The sequence below is a fragment of the Brassica napus genome, unplaced genomic scaffold, assembly GCF_020379485.1.
Source record: "Brassica napus cultivar Da-Ae unplaced genomic scaffold, Da-Ae ScsIHWf_272;HRSCAF=449, whole genome shotgun sequence".
In the NCBI taxonomy this organism is placed as follows: domain Eukaryota; kingdom Viridiplantae; phylum Streptophyta; class Magnoliopsida; order Brassicales; family Brassicaceae; genus Brassica; species Brassica napus.
In genome coordinates, this window is record NW_026016010.1 from 116417 (window position 1) to 136774 (window position 20358).

The 20358-nt window shown below is 49.6% G+C and overlaps 1 protein-coding gene across 1 annotated transcript; it reads left to right on the forward strand.

Moving 5' to 3' along the window:
- Positions 1–17483: 17483 nt before the first annotated feature.
- Positions 17484–18506, forward strand: LOC106423428. The gene has a single exon (XM_013864200.1). The coding sequence runs from the start codon at positions 17484–17486 to the stop codon at positions 18504–18506; it is 1023 nt and encodes a 340-aa protein (XP_013719654.1).
- Positions 18507–20358: the final 1852 nt, after the last annotated feature.

A 20358-nucleotide genomic window follows, 5' to 3' on the forward strand; every position in this document is an offset into this window, starting at 1 on the left:
TGTTGTGGCCGGCCTGCTCTGGGTCGACTTTCCCGTGTCTCCACGACCCTTCCCTTGTCCTCCTTGCCGCTTAGGACATTCACTTTGGAAGTGTCCGCTTTGGCCGCAATGGAAACAAGTCCGAGAGCCGCTGCCACTGGATTGGCCCTGAGTTCAGCTTGGTCGAGTGCAATCTCGGATGGAATGATCAAAGCTGCCACATCTCACACAAGCTCCCATGGCTTTCCAGCATTCACCTGGATGGTTCTTACCACACTTGGGACATTCAGGTCGTCCACTAGAGGCCTTGCCTCCGTCAACCTGGTCCCACTTCCTCTTTCGGTCGTTAGTCTTACCCGTCGGGACAGACTGTGACTTTGTCTGAAGCTTGGCTTCCTCGGCCAAGTTAGACTCCAAAAGAGCTACACGTTCAACCAGCTCTCCGACGGTGCTGAAGGTGCGGATCGAACAGTGAGTTCTCAGCTCCGGCCTTAAGCCTCGAATGAACCGATGAACCTGGACTGTCTCGTCCTCAAGTTCCCTTCCAACAAAACGTCGGAGCCGGTTGAACTCTTCTTCGTACTCACGTACGGCCCTGCGGCCTTGGGTAAGGTCTAGGAATCTACCTTCCAGACGGTCCCAAGCCTCTCCAGGAAAGTATTTGCGGTTGAATTCATCTTCGAAATCCGCAAAACTCTGGAGACTTCCATTGGTGCGCTTGTTCACAGCCAGCCACCAATTATGCGCGTCCCCTTCCAGGAAGTGAACCGCAATGTCTCTCTTGTAATCCTCGGGACAACGAGTTGAGCTGAAGTTTCGGACTAACCTACTCCTCCACTCGTCTGCCTCAATAGGATCGGTGCTTCCTGAGAAATGCTTCGTCCCTAGACGGGAGATGTGCTGAAGCAAACTCAGATAGTCCACCTTTTTCCCGGTCCTTTCTGGTGGATCAATCTCGATCACCTCGACCGTTTCCACAACTGGACCATTGGTGTTGGGGGCGGTTGTAGCCACAGGCGTAGCTTGGCCAACTGACGAGTTCACTAATGGCGTGAACAGTTGGGCCATAGCCGCCACCTGAGTCCCCATTACCTTCATGGCCTCTAACAAGTCCTCTTTGGACAGTGTTGTGGTTACATTGGCCGTACCATCGGCCACTTTCTCACGCTGGCCACCATCACGGTTAGCGTTTGAGGATTCCACTTCCTCATCACTCTCCTGATGTTCCTGACCATCCTGTTGCGTACCCGTAATGTTAGCCTGATCAGTTGGCAACACGTCTTCAGCGTTAGCCGCGGCCGGATCGGTTTGCAAACCGGACAGATTAGTTCCGTCCACGGCCACTTGGCTAGACTAACCGGCCATTCTCTTACTTCTTCGGGACTTTCCCGATTTGCTTTTTCCAGCCTAAGGATTCAGACAATGTTAGTACAAAACACACTAACATAAAAAGAACAAAACAATCCCAAGACTAAGCAATCAAACCTCACCGTGAGACCTAATCAGCTGGCTGCGTGTGTGTGTGTGGACTACATAACCCAACTATCCTAGAATCAAGCATGCTCTGATACCAACTTGTAAGACCCATTCCTGGTCTCTTGACCCAACTGGATACGAATGCTTACTTATTAATTTCTTTGCTTGTTTGATCCATTTTAAGTCTTTTATTTGCTAAGTCATATTCGAATATGAGGTTCATAAACAAAGGAACAGATTGCACAGCAGAATAACAATGTATAAACTTTGTATTACTTAGAAACATGAGATTCAATACACAACTTCTTAACAGTCTCATAGACAATCACTAGTTCATCCCTAGTTTCATCTAACCACACGTTACACAGCCTCTCACTGACCGAGCCTTCACGGCTCCTTGGCTTGACCAGAACCATCCTTAGTTCCTGAAACCACAACCATATAAGCATTAATCATAACCGAGAATATAATGGATTGATTCTACAATGCTTGGCTTGGTTCCTAGAACATAGATAAACCTCAGTCAACATAATCATAAAACGTATGAACCTACCTACCGTATCCTAAGTCATTCAACCAACCACCCCTTGACTTAGAATCAGATAGATAGTCCAGAATAGATAAACAGAACACACGAACAGATCCGGATCGTCCCCAAAGACCAATCCGTCTAACCGGATAGAATCTAGGTGCGACCGGCCAATGGAGTCCGGCTCGATGGCCCAATGAACTCCCTTGCCTGATCCGGCCTTTGGCCTGGATCCAATCGGCCGAGTAAGCCTCAAGCCTAATCCGGAAGGCTTAGCAACCGGTCAGACCTTGCGATTCAACCTTTGCTTAGACAAACCGTGACCTTGTCCTGACTAGACAAGCCATAGGCTGATCCATATGGATCGGTCCTAACCTGTCCCAAAAGACACCGTTTGGAACATGTACCCTTTGGCCATTCGTGCCTCTTGGACACTCGTGACTCTTGACAACTCGTGCCCTTTGGGTCATTCCCAACCGTTCTTCCTAACCGCCCAGTCTTGGTGCGATCGGATCATCCCACTAACCGACCCGTGTCTAGGCTAGCGGTTTGATTATATTCGGCCAAAGCCTAGGGACGTGTCCCTTGGACTCAACCAACACAACCTTTCGTGTTTAACCAGAGAGAAGAGAAGAGAAACAAATTGAAACAGATAAGGAGAGCCGGATGGGACTTAGGAACCGAGCAGAGCCGCGGTGCGGTCGCATGGACCGTCCGTTCGGTCTGATGGAGCCACGGCCCATCACATACCTTGTGAACCACGTCTAGGTTCTCCATGCTCTTCTCCTTGTCTTGATCTCCCATTCTTGACCGGAGTTAGTTCCCAAACGATCAGAGTCGCCGGAACACAACACCACCACACTCGGCCTTTCTCTTGGCCGGAACTCTCTCTTTCTCTCTTTTTTTCTCTCTACGGTTTTCTCTGAGTATTTTACTCTGGAATTGGATAATGAAATCGACCAGAGAGCCCCCATATTTATAGAAAACGAGGGGGTAAGTCTTGCCCCACGAACAGGCATGACTTGCAAGCGAATGGGCATCATCGGCCAAGGGTTGTCCCCTTTCGGCCACTTGCATCCCTTCGCCCTTTCTGATTGGGTTTGGGGTCGGCCACAAGCCCAACCCACGCCCCAAGCCTCCTGGACTTAGCCAACGGATTTGTCCTAAGACCCAACAGCCCATGGCCTCATGGCCGGACCTCACAGCCCGCCACTGACCCGGACCCGGACCATCGGCCTAAAGCCCGGAAAGTCCGTCTAGCTGAGATGAGCTGACTCTCAGCTGCCCCAGCTGAGTGAGCTAGTAATCCAGCTAGTGGAGCTGACTTAGTAGGGACTGAGCTGGAGTGAACTGAACCTAGCTTCATTGAGCTGGCCGAGCTACTCATCCACTTCGTCCAGTTACCGTCTTACTCGTCCTAGCTGTCTCTTAGCTTGTATAAGGTTAAGTCTAAGTTTCCTTATGTCCTTAACCTTTTTTCTCGACCATGGAACGCTTGCCTTGATGTCCTAAGACTGGCTTGTACGTTTCCTCGAACCATGGCCGTCCCAACAATCCTATTCAGGATTGGGGGCGTGACACTGTGTGTGCTGGCGGACACCCACGGGCGTCATGTGTGTACTGAACAGACAGCCCAAGTGGGCCAAAATCACCCGAACAGTCCACAGGAAGGGCCAGCGTGCTGAGTGCAAGGCCCAACGTGCTAGTACTGATGGACTGCCACGGACTTCCTGTGTGTGCTGACGGACACACACGGACAGCCACGGACGTTCTGTGTGTGCTGACGGACACACACGGACGTCCTGTGTGTACTGAACAAACAGCCCCCGTGGGCCAAAATCACCCGAACAGTCCACGGGAAGGGCCAGCGTGCTGAGTTAAGGGACCAGCATGCTGATATGTGTACTGTTGGACAGCCACTGACGTCCTGTGTGTGCTGACGGACACACACGGACAGCAACAGACGTCCTGTGTGTGCTGACGGACAGCCACAGACATCCTGTGTGTGTTGGTGGACACCCACGGACGTCATGTGTGTACTGAACAGACAGCCCAAGTGGGCCAAAATAACCCGAACAGTCCACAGGAAGGGTCAGCATGCTGAGTCCAAGGCCCAAGTGCTGATATGTGTACTGATGGACTGCCACAAACGTCCTGTGTGTGCTGATGGACACACACGGACGTCCTGTGTGTGCTGACGGACACACACGGACGTCCTGTGTGTGCTGACGGACACCCACATACGTCATGTGTGTACTGACGGACACACACGGACAGCCACAGTCGTCCTATGTGTGCTGACGGACAGCCACGGACGTCCTGTGTGTGCTGACGGGCACACATGGACGTCCTGTGTGTGCTGACGGACACAGACGGACTTCCTGTGTGTGCTGACGGACACCCACATATGTCCTGTGTGTAATGAACAGACAGCCCACGTGGGCCAAAATCACCCAAACCGTCCACAGGAAGGTCCAGCTTGCTGAGTCCAAGGACCATCGTGCTGATATGTGTACTGATGGACATCCACTGATGTCCTGTGGGTGCTGACAGACACACACGGACACACACGGACAGCCACGGACTTCCTGTGTGTGCTGACGGACAGCCACGAACGTCCTGTGTGTGCTGGCGGACAGCCACGGACGTCCTGTGTGTACTGAACAGACAGCCCATGTGGGCCAAAATCATCCGAACAGACCACGGGAATGGCCAGCGTGCTGAGTCCAAGGACCAGCATGCTGATATGTGTACTGATGGACAGCCACGGACGTTCTGTGTGTGCTGACGGACACAGACTGACAAATACGGACACACACGGACAGCCACAGACGTAATGTGTGTGCTGGCGGACACCCACAGACGTCCTGTGTGTACTGAAAAGACAGCCCAACTGGGGCAAAATCACCCGAGCAGTCCACGGGAAGGGTCAGCCTGCTGAGTCCAAGGACCAACATGCTGATATGTGTACTGATGGTTAGCCACGGACGTCATGTGTGTGCTGACGAACACACACAAACAAACACGGACAGCCACGGACATCCTGTGTGTGCTGACGGACAGCCACGGACGTCCTGTGTGTGGTGACGGACACACACGGACAAACACAGACACACACGGACATCCTGTGTTTGTTGGCCGACACCCACGGACGTCATGTGTGTACTGAACAGACAGCCCAAGTTGGCCAAAATAACCCGAACAGTCCACAGGAAGGGTCAGCATGCTGAGTCCAAGGCCCAACATGCTGATATGTGTACTGATGGACTGCCACAGACGTCCTGTCTGTGCTAACGGACACACACGGACAGCCACGGATGTCCTGTGTGTGCTGACGGACACACACGAACATCCTGTGTGTGCTGACGGACACACACGGACGTCCTGTCTGTGCTGACGGACACACACTGACGTCCTGTGTGTGCTGACGGACACCCACAGACGTCATGTTTGTACTGAACAGATAGCCCACGTGTGCCAAAATTGTAGCATCCCCGATCCTGGATAGGATCGTCCGGACAGACCTTAGTGCGAGGAGACGCACCAGTAAGGTCACATGACCTAAAGACAAGTGTGTCATGGTCCAAAACGTGGTTAAGGGAATCAGGTAGCTGGAACTTAACCAAAATAAGGCAGAGGCAAGCTCAAAGGAGCTGGACAAGCGAGCTGGTAGCTGGACGAGATCTGGGGAAGCTCGATGAAGTGAGTGATCAGAATGGATCATGGGAGAACTAAGTCTACGTCTGGAAATAGACCAAGGGACTTAGAAGGATTGAAGAAGATAAAGGAAGCAAGTGGGACATAGTGTATAACAGCTGAGCGATGCAGTAAGCATACTCGACCAGCTAGGTGAAGTGTAGTGCAGCTCGATGTAGCTCACTGAAGTGTAGGTCAGCTCCCTGAGCTGGATGGTCTAGCTCACTCAGCTGGGACAGCTGGGCATCAGCTCAACTCAGCTGGACTGAGTGTTCAAGTCATGGGCAGTTGGGCCGGGTCTGGACAGTGGCAGGGCCATGTGGGCGACCCGTGTGTGCCGATGGGCTGGTTGGCTCTTGGGATTGAGCCAGGAGCTTGGGCAATCCGTGTGGGCTTGTTTTGGACATGTCCAGGATTTGTTTGACAGTTCCAGGACGTCTGGTAACTGCCAGAGGCGAAAGGGTGTGATCTGGACCATTGATTAAATCAATGGCTAGAAATGATACCGAAAGGGTGCAACCTTTGGAAAGGTAACTGCCCCTTCTTCTATAAAAGGCAGGCAAGTCCGTGCCTTTGCAGGCACGCCACGGCTTCCTCCTACACCCTGAAACACAAAGAAACACAGAGAAAAGACAGAGAGTTGGTCGGATTCCCAATCCAAGACCCATGGTGGTGTGAAGGCCATAAAGAGGCAGTTTTGGGAGAGATCAAGGGGGAAAGTTATAAACGACTTTCTGGTGGCTTTTGATCCGTGATTTTATCACCCAAAGCATCCTCCAGGGCCTGAGAACACACGCAAATGGTGAGGAGAGAAGGTAGATGACCGGAATTCATTCCCAAAGGCCAAGACAGCCTTAAGGGCAGATGTGTGTAGAAAGGCAGTTTCATGGAAGTGCAAGGGGAGTTATGAACGACCCTGTGGTAGGTTTTCACCACTGATGAACACGTCCTAGGCTTCCTCTGTATCTTGGGAACACACGCAAATACCCAGGAGAGAAGGGAGAAGGCCGGACTTCCCTCACAATGGCATGAATAGCCTTGAAGGTGGATGCAGTGTAGAAACTGGTTTCATGGAAGTTCCATGGAAGGGATCAGGGGTGCGACCCATGAATGGATCTTATCAATACAGGAGGTATGTTATAAGGTTTGATAGAGGCGTGCACTGGAGGAGCATAGCCGAACATAATAAGGAAAGGCACATGATCTAATCAGATCATGTATAAGGTAACCGGTTTTATGATTACCTTTGAATTACAATTCTGTTGACTGTGGAATTGATCATGGCCAAGTATGGCACGTCCTTGAGGACTATATATATATTAGGAATGTTTATGGTGTAGTCTGTTGGATCAGGCCTGACGGCACTGAACCAAGGCCTTGGCCGGTTGAGGAATGGTGCCCAAGGCCTTGGCCGGGCTGTTCATGATCAGGATCTATATGGTCTGGGTCGATTCTTTGAAATCTGATTATGGGAATCTCTTAGTTATTAATTATCATGAGTTTTCCTGTATTTGAATCAATTTTTAGGAATTGATTTGATGATGTCCAGTTTTGGCCGGTTTAGCTGATTTTGGCCGAGATCTATAGGATCGAGGCCGGTTCTGCAAATTCTGATTATGGCATTCTCTTAGTTGGGAATTATCATGAATTATCATGAATTTTAATTAGTTTTTGGAGCATATTTGGAAGAGGTCATTTTTGTACCTGAGAGCATATTGATGCTTATCTGATGGAGTTGTGTTGGGTTTGGTCATGTGTGAACCATTAATCCGACTCATGGAAGAGACACATGGGGGTCCTGGTATTAGAGGAACCATGTGGATTGCAAGGTCCAATATGTTTGGAACCAGCAGCAAGCCATGAATAAGAGTATAGCTAGTACTTGATGGCGTGGACCATAAGTACTGAGCTTGGGTGTTATTATTCAAGGAAGGCCGTGTGTGATCTGATCATGGGTAAGGATGGACGACCTGATCCATAGTTGATGGATCAAGGTGTCTGATCTGATTGATCAAAGGATGCACCGGTAGTAAGAGGAGGACTGATCGGCTTCGTTGGGACACGGTTCCATGGCCGGTTAGGTACGTGTGAAGACTCATCAGTTCTGGGTCATGTGGGGTGGTTGGTTGATTGACTCAGGATCTGTTGGGCATTGTTAGTCCATGAGCTGGACTTTGTATCATAAGCTGATAAGCTAAAGGATGTTGAATGAAGCATGAGCCGGGAAGGGCCAAATGCATGTCCTTAGCTGTTTGAAGACTTCTCAAGGGTTACTTAAGTCAGTGGGGATGATTGGCTGAATGACTAAGTACCTAAGGGAGTTGTTTTGTGTGTGTAAAGGAGCTGGACGCAGTAAATGGCAGCTGGCCATAGCTCGGGCCTTGCTCAGTTCGAGTGTGACAGCTCGATCAGCTGGTCTATAAGTTCATTCAGCTAGAGTAGCTGGGCCGATGAGCTAACAAGCTCCGTGGATGTGGCGAAGGTATGATTTAGCAATGTTGCATAGATCTAGATAGAATGGTTAGGGAAACAGAACCTCAGATTTGTATGACTTGGTTCATCTTCAGAATCAACCTTGGAGCTAGCTGGTAGTTGAGTATACTAACCATTAGCTGAGGTGATTCGACCGGACAAGTATTAGATTGGATTTAGTCCAATGGATGATAGATGTTATTCTGCTGTGCATAAGTTGAAATGATCTAAGTTAGGGAATGACTAAGGTAGTCTTGAGCTAAGATCTGAGTTAGCCCTCACCTATGGGCGAAGTTTTTAAATAAAGGGTGAAATTTTTAGAGGTTCGGTCAGTATATGGACCGAGCGACGTGAGGCATCGACCGCGGCCTAGTCGGCCGGGATCGGGTCTTACAAGTTGGTATCAGAGCATGCTTGATCCTGTTATGGACAGTGCTCAAGGATGTTGAGTTCCTAACCGAAATTATTTCTGAAAACTATGATGACTTGGAACCTTAGCGTTGGTGAGCCAAGCGAGAGTTGAGGTAAGATTGGGTTTCATGCTTGTGAACGGGAAAGTTCCAAGATGAGCCGGCTTAGCCAAGATGCACTCTCCAAGGGCATGACCCTGAAAACAGAAAGGTTTGTTATCTAGTTATTTGGAAATAATAGACGGATTGGACGATGGATGCAATGCAAGATCTTTGTATGGACGACCTGGGCAAGGGAAGTAACATGGACCAGAGAGTGGCTTAGGTTGAAAGAACGTGCAGCACTCTCTTGGAGGTCAGTGTTATTCCCTGGTGGCCGTTCTAAACAAGTGAGCATATGCGGTGTTCATGTTGGTCTAAGTGAGACGCTACTTGGCTAGTACATGAGTGGGCTTGTGATCAGATGGATCATCTTGGACTCAGTTTAAGTCAAGGTAGGATTTCTTAAGATTGAGTGAATGGAATGGATCAATTCAGGAGGAAATGGGAAACACGATGTTAAGTATCTTAGTATGATGAGGATTGAGGTATACTATAAATACCTTTGTGAATGGTATGGGAAGTTCACAGAAGTGTGATGCTTTGGAGAATGGTATGGGACGTTTTCCAAATGTGTGATCAAACTGAGATCCTACTCATCTAAGTACTTAATGATCGGTTGTGTGGAAACACACGTACTTTTCGATACTGGAACTACACATAGTGTTGTGAGTCCAGGAATGGTCGGAAAGGGATTGTTCCAGATGGGAACATGGGATTGTCTTGTCATAGTGAATGCGGCCAGTTGGCAGGTGATGGATTCACTAGGGCTGGTTAGAGACATCCCGTTATTGATCACAGACAGGGTAATGCCTGCGGATCTGATTGTTGATCATAGACAGGGTAATGCCTGCGGATCTGATTGTTGTCCGCCTTGAGAATCACGATGTGATAGGCGTGGACTGGCTTGGAAAGAATCGGGCCACTCTTGACTGTCACCGGGAGCGCGTGCAGTTTGAGAGTGGGTGTGGATCTCCGATCAGGTTCCAAGGTATACGTCCGATCTCTGGATGCTTGGTGGTGTCAGCAATCCATGTTAAGAGGATGCTGAGGAAGGGTTGTGAAGCTATCTGGCCACAATCGCCACTAAGGAGGTCGTAGGGGGTGGTGACCTGGAGGGAATACCGCTGGTCCGAGAGTTCCATGATGTGTTTAGGTCACTACAGGGCATTCCCCCTGATAGGTCGGACCCATTCATAATAGAACTGGAACCTGGGACGGCCCCAATATCCAAAATTCCCTATTGTATTGCTCCTGCCGAGATGGCCGAGCTGAAGTCGATCAAGTCCAATGAGGGATGAGGATCGCAGCACAACCAACTCGGATATTGACCTAAAGTTGGAATAAGAATGATCAAGTCCAGTAAGGGACAAGGATCACATGACGACCTATTCGGAGATAGGCCTATGGTCGGGTTGAAAATGGTTGAGTCCCTGAGTGGACCAGGACCGGAATGTGATCGAGTCCATGAAAGGACCAGGATTGGATTATGACGAAGTCCAGTAATGGACGGAGTCAAGATGAGGCGGTCTAGTCTAGTATGGACTGAGGTCGCAATATGCCCAAGCTGGGAGAGGCTGTGGCCGGTTAAGGAATGATCCAGTAATTGGTGGCTGGAATCATAAACCTTATTGTATGGGAAGGACTTAAGGGAACAAAACAATCTGTTAGGACTCATGGTAGAGTGATCAGCCTAAAGATTGGAACATGTTCGCTAGGACTTGGCTGGTGCATCGAGTGGCTTAGAGATTGGTTGAATCTACTAAGACTTGAGTACGCAGTATGTTCCTAGGGACTGAATTTGATCTAGTCGTGGACTAAGATCTGAAAAAGAATGAAGTCTAGAGTAGACGAAATTCTAAAGAGAGATATGGACTTGGTGTCTACATGGACCGCAACTTGGAGAGTTGGGTCAGTGACACCAGTCATGTCCTTGTATGGGTGCTTGATGGACCACTTGATAAGATTTTGGGTTAAATCTCTATCAAGTGGGGGAGACATGTATATATGATGATCAAGACGTGATCAGTGAGAAGGAACAAGGAGGGAGATGCAATGAATTGGTTTGGAAGAACCAAACGAGCATGCTCCATGTTCCAGATGCAAAGAGTTTGATTGGAACCTTAGTCTTGAGGCAGGGCGTCAGCACCACCGGATTCGAGGACGAATCCATTCTAAGTGGGGGAAACTTGTAGCATCCCCGATCCTGGATAGGATCGTCCGGACAGACCTTAGTGCGAGGAGACGCACCAGTAAGGTCACATGACCTAAAGACAAGTGTGTCATGGTCCAAAACGTGGTTAAGGGAATCAGGTAGCTGGAACTTAACCAAAATAAGGCAGAGGCAAGCTCAAAGGAGCTGGACAAGCCAGCTGGTAGCTGGACGAGATCTGGGGAAGCTCGATGAAGTGAGTGATCAGAATGGATCATGGGAGAACTAAGTCTAGGTCTGGAAATAGACCAAGGGACTTAGAAGGATTGAAGAAGATAAAGGAAGCAAGCGGGACACAGTGTATAACAGCTGGGCGATGCAGTAAGCATGCTCGACCAGCTAGGTGAAGTGTAGTGCAGCTCGATGTAGCTCACTGAAGTGTAGGTCAGCTCCCTGAGCTGGATGGTCTAGCTCACTCAGCTGGGACATCTGGGGATCAGCTCACTCAGCTGGGACATCTGGGGATCAGCTCAACTCAGCTGGACTGAGTGTTCAAGTCATGGGCAGTTGGGCCGGGTCTGGACAGTGGCCGGGCCATGTGGGTGACCCGTGTGTGCCGATGGGCTGGTTGGCTCTTGGGATTGAGCCAGGAGCTTGGGCAATCCGTGTGGGCTTGTTTTGGACATGTCCAGGAGTGGTTTGACAGTTCCAGGACGTCTGGTAACTGCCAGAGGCGAAAGGGTGTGATCTGGACCATTGATTAAATCAATGGCCAGAAATGATACCGAAAGGGTGCAACCTTTGGAAAGGTAACTGCCCCTTCTTCTATAAAAGGCAGGCAAGTCCGTGCCTTTGCAGGCACGCCAGGGCTTCCTACTACACCCTGAAACACAAAGAAACACAGAGAAAAGACAGAGAGTTGGTCGGATTCCCAATCCAAGACCCATGGTGGTGTGAAGGCCATAAAGAGGCAGTTTTGGGAGAGATCAAGGGGGAAAGTTATGAACGACTTTCTGGTGGCTTTTGATCCGTGATTTTATCACCCAAAGAATCCTCCAGGGCCTGAGAACACACGAAAATGGTGAGGAGAGAAGGTTGATGACCGGAATTCATTCCCAAAGGCCAAGACAGCCTTAAGGGCAGATGTGTGTAGAAAGGCAGTTTCATGGAAGTGCAAGGGGAGTTATGAACGACCCTGTGGTATGTTTTCACCACTGATGAACACGTCCTAGGCTTCCTCTGTATCTTGGGAACACACGCAAATACCCAGGAGAGAAGGGAGAAGGCCGGACTTCCCTCACAATGGCATGAATAGCCTTGAAGGTGGATGCAGTGTAGAAACTGGTTTCATGGAAGTTCCATGGAAGGGATCAGGGGTGCGACCCATGAATGGATCTTATCAATACAGGAGGTATGTGATAAGGGTTGATAGAGGCGTGCACTGGAGGAGCATGGCCGAACATAATAAGGAAAGGCACATGATCTAATCAGATCATGTATAAGGTAACCGGTTTTATGATTACCTTTGAATTACAATTCTGTTGACTGTGGAATTGATCATGGCCAAGTATGGCACGTCCTTGAGGACTATATATGTATTAGAAATGTTTATGGTGTAGTCTGTTGGATCAGGCCTGATGGCACTGAACCAAGGCCTTGGCCGGTTCAGGAATGGTGCCCAAGGCCTTGGCCGGGCTGTTCATGATCAGGATCTATATGGTCTGGGTCGATTCTTTGGAATCTGATTATGGGAATCTCTTAGTTATGAATTATCATGAGATTTCCTGTATTTGAATCAATTTTTAGGAATTGATTTGATGATGTCCAGTTTTGGCCGGTTTAGCTGATTTGGCCGAGATCTATAGGATCGAGGCCGGTTCTGCAAATTCTGGTTATGGCATTCTCTTAGTTGGGAATTATCATGAATTATCATGAATTTTAATTAGTTTTTGGAGCATATTTGGAAGAGGTCATTTTTGTACCTGAGAGCATATTGATGCTTATCTGATGGAGTTGTGTTGGGTTTGGTCATGTGTGAACCATTAATCCGACTCATGGAAGAGACACATGGGGGTCCTGGTATTAGAGGAACCATGTGGATTGCAAGGTCCAATATGTTTGGAACAAGCAGCAAGCCATGAATAAGAGTATAGCTAGTACTTGATGGCGTGGACCATATGTACTGAGCTTGGGTGTTATTATTCAAGGAAGGCCGTGTGTGATCTGATCATGGGTAAGGATGGACGACCTGATCCATAGATGATGGATCAAGGTGTCTGATCTGATTGATCAAAGGATGCACCAGTGGTAAGAGGAGGACTGATCGGCTTCGTTGGGACACGGTTCCATGGCCGGTTAGGTACGTGTGAAGACTCATCAGTTCTGGGTCATGTGGGGTGGTTGGTTGATTGACTCAGGATCTGTTGGGCATTGTTAGTCCATGAGCTGGACTTTGTATCATAAGCTGATAAGCTAAAGGATGTTGAATGAAGCATGAGCCGGGAAGGGCCAAATGCATGTCCTTAGCTGTTTGAAGACTTCTCAAGGGTTACTTAAGTCAGTGGGGATGATTCGCTGAATGACTAAGTACCTAAGGGAGTTGTTTTGTGTGTGTAAAGGAGCTGGACACCGTATATGGCAGCTGGCCATAGCTCAGTCCTAGCTCAGTTCGAGTGTGACAGATCGATCAGCTGGTCTATGAGTTCATTCAGCTAGACTAGCTGGGCCGATGAGCTAACAAGCTCCGTGGATGTGGCGAAGGTATGATCTAGCAATGTTGCATAGATCTAGATAGAATGGTTAGGGAAACGGAACCTCAGATTTGTATGACTTGGTTCGTGTTCAGAATCAACCTTGGAGCTAGCTGGTAGTTGAGTATACTAACCATTAGCTGAGGTGATTCGACCGGACAAGTATTAGATTGGATTTAGTCCAATGAATGATAGATGTTATTCCGCTGTGCATAAGTTGAAATGATCTAAGCTAGGGAATGACTAAGGTAGTCGTGAGCTAAGATCTGAGTTAGCCCTCGCCTATGGGCGATGTTTTTAAATAAAGGGTAAAATTTTTAGAGGTTCGGTCAGTATATGGACCGAGCGACGTGAGGCATCGCCCGCGGCCTAGTCGGCCGGGATCGGGTCTTACAAAAATCAACCAAACAGTCCACAGGAAGGGCCAGCGTGCTGAGTCCAAGGACCAGCGTGCTGATATGTGTACTGATGAACAGCCACTGATGTCCTGTGTGTGCTGATGGACACATATGGACACACACGGACACACACGAACAGCCACGGACGCCCTGTGTGTGCTGACAGACAGCCACGGACGTCCTGTGTGTACTGAACAGACAGCCCACGTGGGCCAAAATCACCCGAACAGTCCACGGGAAGGGTCAGCATGCTGAGTCCAAGGACCAACGTGCTGATATATGTACTGATGGACAGCCACGGACGTCCTGTGTGTATTGACGGACACACACGGACACACAAGGACAGCCACAGACGTCCTGTGTGTGCTGGCGGACACCCACAGACGTCCTGTGTGTACTGAACAGACAGCCCAAGTGGGCCAAAATCACACGAACAGTCCACAGGAAGGGTCAGCATGCTGAGTCCAAAGCCCAACGTGCTGATATGTGTACTGATGGACTGCCACAGACGTCCTGTGTGTTCTGACGGACGAACACGGACAGCAACGGATGTCATGTGTGTGCTGACAGACACACACGGACGTCCTATGTGGGCTGACGGACACACACGGACGTCCTGTGTGTGCTGACGGACACCCACAGATGTCCTGTGTGTAATGAACAGACAGCCCACGTTGGCCATAATCACCCAAACCGTCCACAGGAAGGGCCAGCGTGCTGAGTCCAAGGACCAGCGTGCTGATATTTGTACTGATGGACAGTCACAGACGTCCTGTGTGTGCTGACGGACACACACGGACGTCCTGTGTGTGCTGACGGACACACATGGACGTCCTGTGTGTGCTGACGGACACATACGGACATCCTGTTTGTGTTGACGGACACCCACATATGTCCTGTGTGTAATGAACAGACAGCCCGGGTGGGCCAAAATCACCAAAACCGTCCACGGGAAGGGCCAGTGTGCTGAGTCCAAGGACCAGCGTGCTGATATGTGTACTGATGGACAGCCACTGATGTCCTGTGTGTTCTGACGGACACACACGGACAGCCACGGACCTCCTGTGTGTGCTGACGGACAGCCACGAACGTCCTGTGTGTGCTGGCGGACATCGACAGAAGTCCTGAGTGTACTGAACAGACAGCCCACGTGGGCCAAAATCACCCGAACAGACCACAGGAATGGCCAGCGTGTTGAGTCCAAGGACCAGCGTGCTGATATGTGTACTGATGGACAGCCACGGACATTCTGTGTGTGCTGACGGACACAGACGGACACACACGGACAGCCACAGACGTAATGTGTGTGCTGGCGGACACCCGCAGACGTCCTATGTGTACTGAAAAGACAGCCCAAGTGGGCCAAAATCACCCGAGCAGTCCACGAGAAGAGTCAGCGTGCTGAGTCCAAGGACCAACGTGCTGATATGTGTACTGATGGACAGCCACGGACGTCATGTGTGTGCTGACGAACACACACGAACACACATGAACAGCCACGGACATCCTGTGTGTCCTAACGGACACACACTGACGTATTGTGTGTGCTGACGGACACCCACGGACGTCCTGTGTGTACTAAACAGACAGCCCACATGGGCCAAAATCACCAGAGCAGTCTACGGGAAGGGCCAGCGTGCTGATATGTTTACTGATGGACAGCTACAGACGTTCTGTGTGTGCTAACGTACACACACGGACACACACGGACTGTCATGTCCCCGATCGTAGATAGGATCGGCCGGACGGGCCATGGTGCGGGGAGACGCACCAGTCAGGTCATTGGACCTTGAGACAAGCGTATCATGGCCCTGAATGAAGGTTAAGGGCATCAGTCAGCTGAGACATAACCAGGATACGATGGAACCAAGGTTAAAGGAGTTGAGTGAGTGTTTAGGCAGCTGGACGAGTGTTGGGTTGAGTTCAATCAGCTCGGTTTAGCTGGTATTCAGTTCACCATGATCTGTTCAGCTCACGGGAGCTGGTGGACTAGCTCACTCAGCTGGGAACAGCTGGAGGTCAGCTCAATCCAGTGGAACGGTGCGTTATGGTTCGGATCAGTGTGGACGAGTCCGGGACGGTTACTGGGCGAGCCGATGGTCCGAGTGCAGGACGGTTCGACCAAATTGGTCTTAGGCTTGGGACAGGAAGTGGGCAAATTTCCAGAGTGTGAGCTGAGGCTCAGTGATCGATTTGTCAAAAGAAGAAAAGGGGAGAAACCGCCAATGGGCGGTTATGGGACGGTTTTGGGAAGAAGGGGTGTGATTCTTGGTAACTGCTCGCTCAGGCGGTTGAGGGCAGTTTAAGTCATCCTCTCTCTCTCTCATTTCTGCCATTCTGGTCGATTTTTATTCATTTTCACACAGAGAGAAACACAGAGAAAATGGAAGAGAGAAGGAGAGACACAAACCTTGGATTGACCGTTTCGATCCAAGAGATTGTTCTTGAGTGTTCCTGGTGTGTTTGGGCGTGTGACGAGAGGATGGATTTGAGGCAGAAAGACAAGGAGAAGGCAAAGGAGAAAGAGAAGGAAGTCGCCTCTGGAGACCGAACTCCTAAGGTGAGAGGTGTGGCCAAGAGTAACCGGACAAGGCCGCGGATGATGGCCGTGTGAGTCTGGCCGGTTTGGATCGATTGGCCACTCCTTACTCTGACTTCTTCTACTCTGTTTCTTCATATATATTGTGCTATGGATTGTTTTATGATATTACAGGGAAGGATCCATCGATCTTAAGGCTTTGGCCTGATCAAATCCCGATGAAAGTCCCTTGTTCTTGTGTGGGCTGTTCATGGCCGAGATCACTATGATCTGAGCTGGTTCTTTTGAATCTGATTATGGGAATATTTTTCTTCTGAATTGTCATGATTTATCATGAATTTTATTTGGTATTTGGATCTCTTTTTAAAGGGGTCAGACTTAACATTTTTGATGATTGTTCTTGACTAGATTAGATCCGGCCATGCAATGTGAACTGATTCTTGTTTTGTAATCTAACCTTGTGATTGTTGTAGATGGTAGATTCGACCATCTCTAAAGGCCCAAAAGACAGATGGACTAGCCCATATGAAGCATAAGGATGACTCGGAGCGAAGCCTTGAACGGTCGAACCCCGAGGGAATGATTCGGCGTAATGATGTGGGCTTCTCGGCCCAGCGAGTTAAAAGCCCATTACGACGACGCAAACTAGGTCACGGGAGAGCGTGAGGTCAGCTATAAAAGGGAGAGGAAAGGCAACGAAGAGAGGATCCAAAATCACTGATACACACTGAGACGGCTAGATTAGGGTTTTTATCTTTGTTGCTTCGTCTTGTTGTAGTCTCTCCGGAAAAGCCCTTGAGGCTCCGGCACCTTTCTCTTTACGCATTTCCTTTCCTTGTAACCTACGAAACACTCTCTTGACCATTAATAAGACGTCTTTGCTTAAACCCACCTTAAAACCGAACGTTCTCTCATTCTGTACCGTTTCCCGTTGAAACAGTTGGCGCCCACCGTGGGGGTTCTAACAAAGTAGCGTCGACATAATGGCGACGAGTAACGACGGCTCTTCCTCTGGGGAAGACCGTGAAGCAATCGAAGTAACGCCGGCGTCCTTCCCTGTGACTCTGACACCACTCCAACCCGCTTCAATAGAGACGATAATGGCACGTCTTGCGCAACAAGACGCAGCCCAGAAAGCAACGACCGACCAAATCGCGGCGCTTGCGAAGATCTTAGCCCACCTTGCCGCAAACGTGGAAGCCTCGACGGCGCAATACCGAAGACATCTGGTTAGCACAGAAAGAGCGACCGGAGCAGCACCAACACAAACGGCTAACCAGGATGTCACCGTTAACGACGTCGCTCAAACTCCCACAACTCTTGACGTGCAGACGATAAACGAGCTCGCCGCGTTGAAACAGTCGGTACTGGATATAAGCTCCAATATTCATCACGTCACCACATCCGCACCTCAGATCGAGCGAGTCCTAGCAGAATCTCTCCGAACTCCGTTCACCGAAAAGATAACGAAGGTCCGTCTCCGGAAGATGGAAAAGCTCCGTCTCCCAACCTTCGACGGTGTATCCGACCCTTCTGCTCACGTCACATCCTTCAACATCGCGATGCGACGCGCAAACCTTTCTGACGAGGAAAAAGACACTGGCTTTTGTCAACTTTTCGTCGAAACCCTAGAAGGTATTGCTCTTAACTGGTTTACCGGCCTTCAGGAGGACTCCGTCGATAGTTTTCACGACCTCTCAGCGGCTTTCCTCAAAAACTATATCATGTTCACTCGCCAAGAAGCCACCTCTACAGATCTTTGGAACCTCAACCACGCGAACGGGCAGAGCTTAAGAGATTTTATGGAAAAGTTCAAATCCATCGTCTCGAAAGTCGACGTGCCAGACCACATAGCTGTGGAGTCATTGATGAACACTCTCCATATTAAGTCGCCATTTCGCGCTGATCTTTATCGACATCCGAGAAGGTCAGTACCGGATGCCATAGCTCGTTCCAACAATTTCATTCGGATGGAGGAAGATACCAGAGCCAAGGTAGCCAGATAATTGGCAGGGAAACAGACTCCTGCCCGGACAAACGACGCTCGTCAAGAACCACGCCAACATTCAGCAGGAGGCAAGCCTAACCAGAAGAAAGGCTATATGAACGCTATAGACGACGGCAAATCGTCGGGATCTGCCACTACAGTGCGCGAAAAGGGGTGGAACCATTGGGACCGCGACACCAATCAGAAGAAATCCAGTTCCCCCGAACCAACAGGCTCGACTACAGGCGAACCAAGTAATTGGTGTTCTTATCACGAGGTCAAATCACATGATACGAGGGATTGCAAGGTCTTATACGGGCATTTCCTTAAGTCCATCGAAAGCGGTAAGATGAGATCGAGTCTCCACAGAAGCCGAAAAACAATAAGAGCTGGAGCAAGAACAAAGAAAAATAGACTCAGAAATCTCAAGAAAAAGCCCTTCAGATAGGAGAAAGAACCAGTCCCGAGAGACCCGCGGTCAATAATCTCAACCTCGAAGGTGAATCAACTGATGATGAACCACCTAAAAACAGACGACGAGTAGAAGTAATCCTCTCTCAACAGGCTGATTCCTCCGATGATGAAGCACCGTCACAACAACGAGATCTGCGCGAAGAGTTGAATAATAAAACGCAGTCTAAGGACCTGCGTACGTTCTTGAAGCGAAAAGCCGCAACGGGGGATGAGAGCACAACAGATCTTCGGATATCCCTTGACGAGTCTAAAGCGAAGAAGACTGCCCGTGACAGCACGACCACAAGGTTGAGAGCCTTGCCCGCAGATCTACGTGACCATTTCAACTCTAAAGTGGAAGATTTATGCACTAAGCTCAGTCAGCCCAAGCGACAAGATTTGCGACCATGCCTCGAAGCCAAGCGACAAGCGCAACAGGAACTGCTGAAGGCTACGAACGTCCCCCACCTCAACGTCATAATGGGTGGATTGCCTCCTTGCGGGAACTCGGTGAGAGCAGTCAAAGATTACAGACGACAAGCCGTCACTGTGCAAAACTGGCCTTCACAAGTAGAAACTGACTACCAAATCTCTTTCTCGGCAGTCGACACTCGTGGAGTTAGTATGCCGCACAATGATCCGCTGTTCATCGACATTGGAATTGATGAGTGCCAGGTTACAAAGGTTCTCATTGATACTGGCAGCTCGGTCGACCTAATCTTTCGGGACACACTCGACAAAATGGGGATTGACCTACGCGACATGAAGCCTTCTTCGCGTACTCTCACAGGGTTTAACGGTTCTTCAGAGCAGATGATCGGCACAATACGTCTCCTAGTCTACCCAGGCGACGTTACCCGCACAGTTAAGTTCTCCGTTGTCCGGGCAAAGGCACCGTACAACGCCATCCTTGGCACCCCCTGGCTACACTCAATGAAGGCTATTCCCTCTACATATCATCAGTGCGTTAAATTTCCTGGAAAAGACGGCGCAATATGGACAATCCGCGGAGATCAACGGGCTGCGAGAGAGCTGCTTATTGCTGTGGTCAAGTTACAACAGTCAACCTCCAATGTCAGCGCGGTCAACAAACCAATTCATAAAATCTATCCTCAAAAGGAGGAAATTCGCGAGGAGCCCATCGATGAAGCCGACATATCAAAGATCGCACGCATAGGCGCCTATCTCTCTGATGAAATGCTGTCGCAGATCATCTCTTTCCTTAAAGAAAACGCTTCGACATTCGCATGGGAAACTTCTGATATGAAAGGGATAGATCCTGCAGTAACATCCCACGAACTGAACGTTGACCCGACGTACAAACCCATCCTGCAGAAGAGGCGTAAGCTCGGACCCGAACGGTCTAAAGCCGTAAATGAAGAAGTTGATAGGTTGCTCGACGCCGGGTTCATAACCGA

Excerpts from the sequence above, each read along its gene's own strand:
- LOC106423428 (XM_013864200.1), top strand. The coding sequence starts at position 17,484 with ATGGCGACGAGTAACGACGGCTCTTCCTCTGGGGAAGACCGTGAAGCA.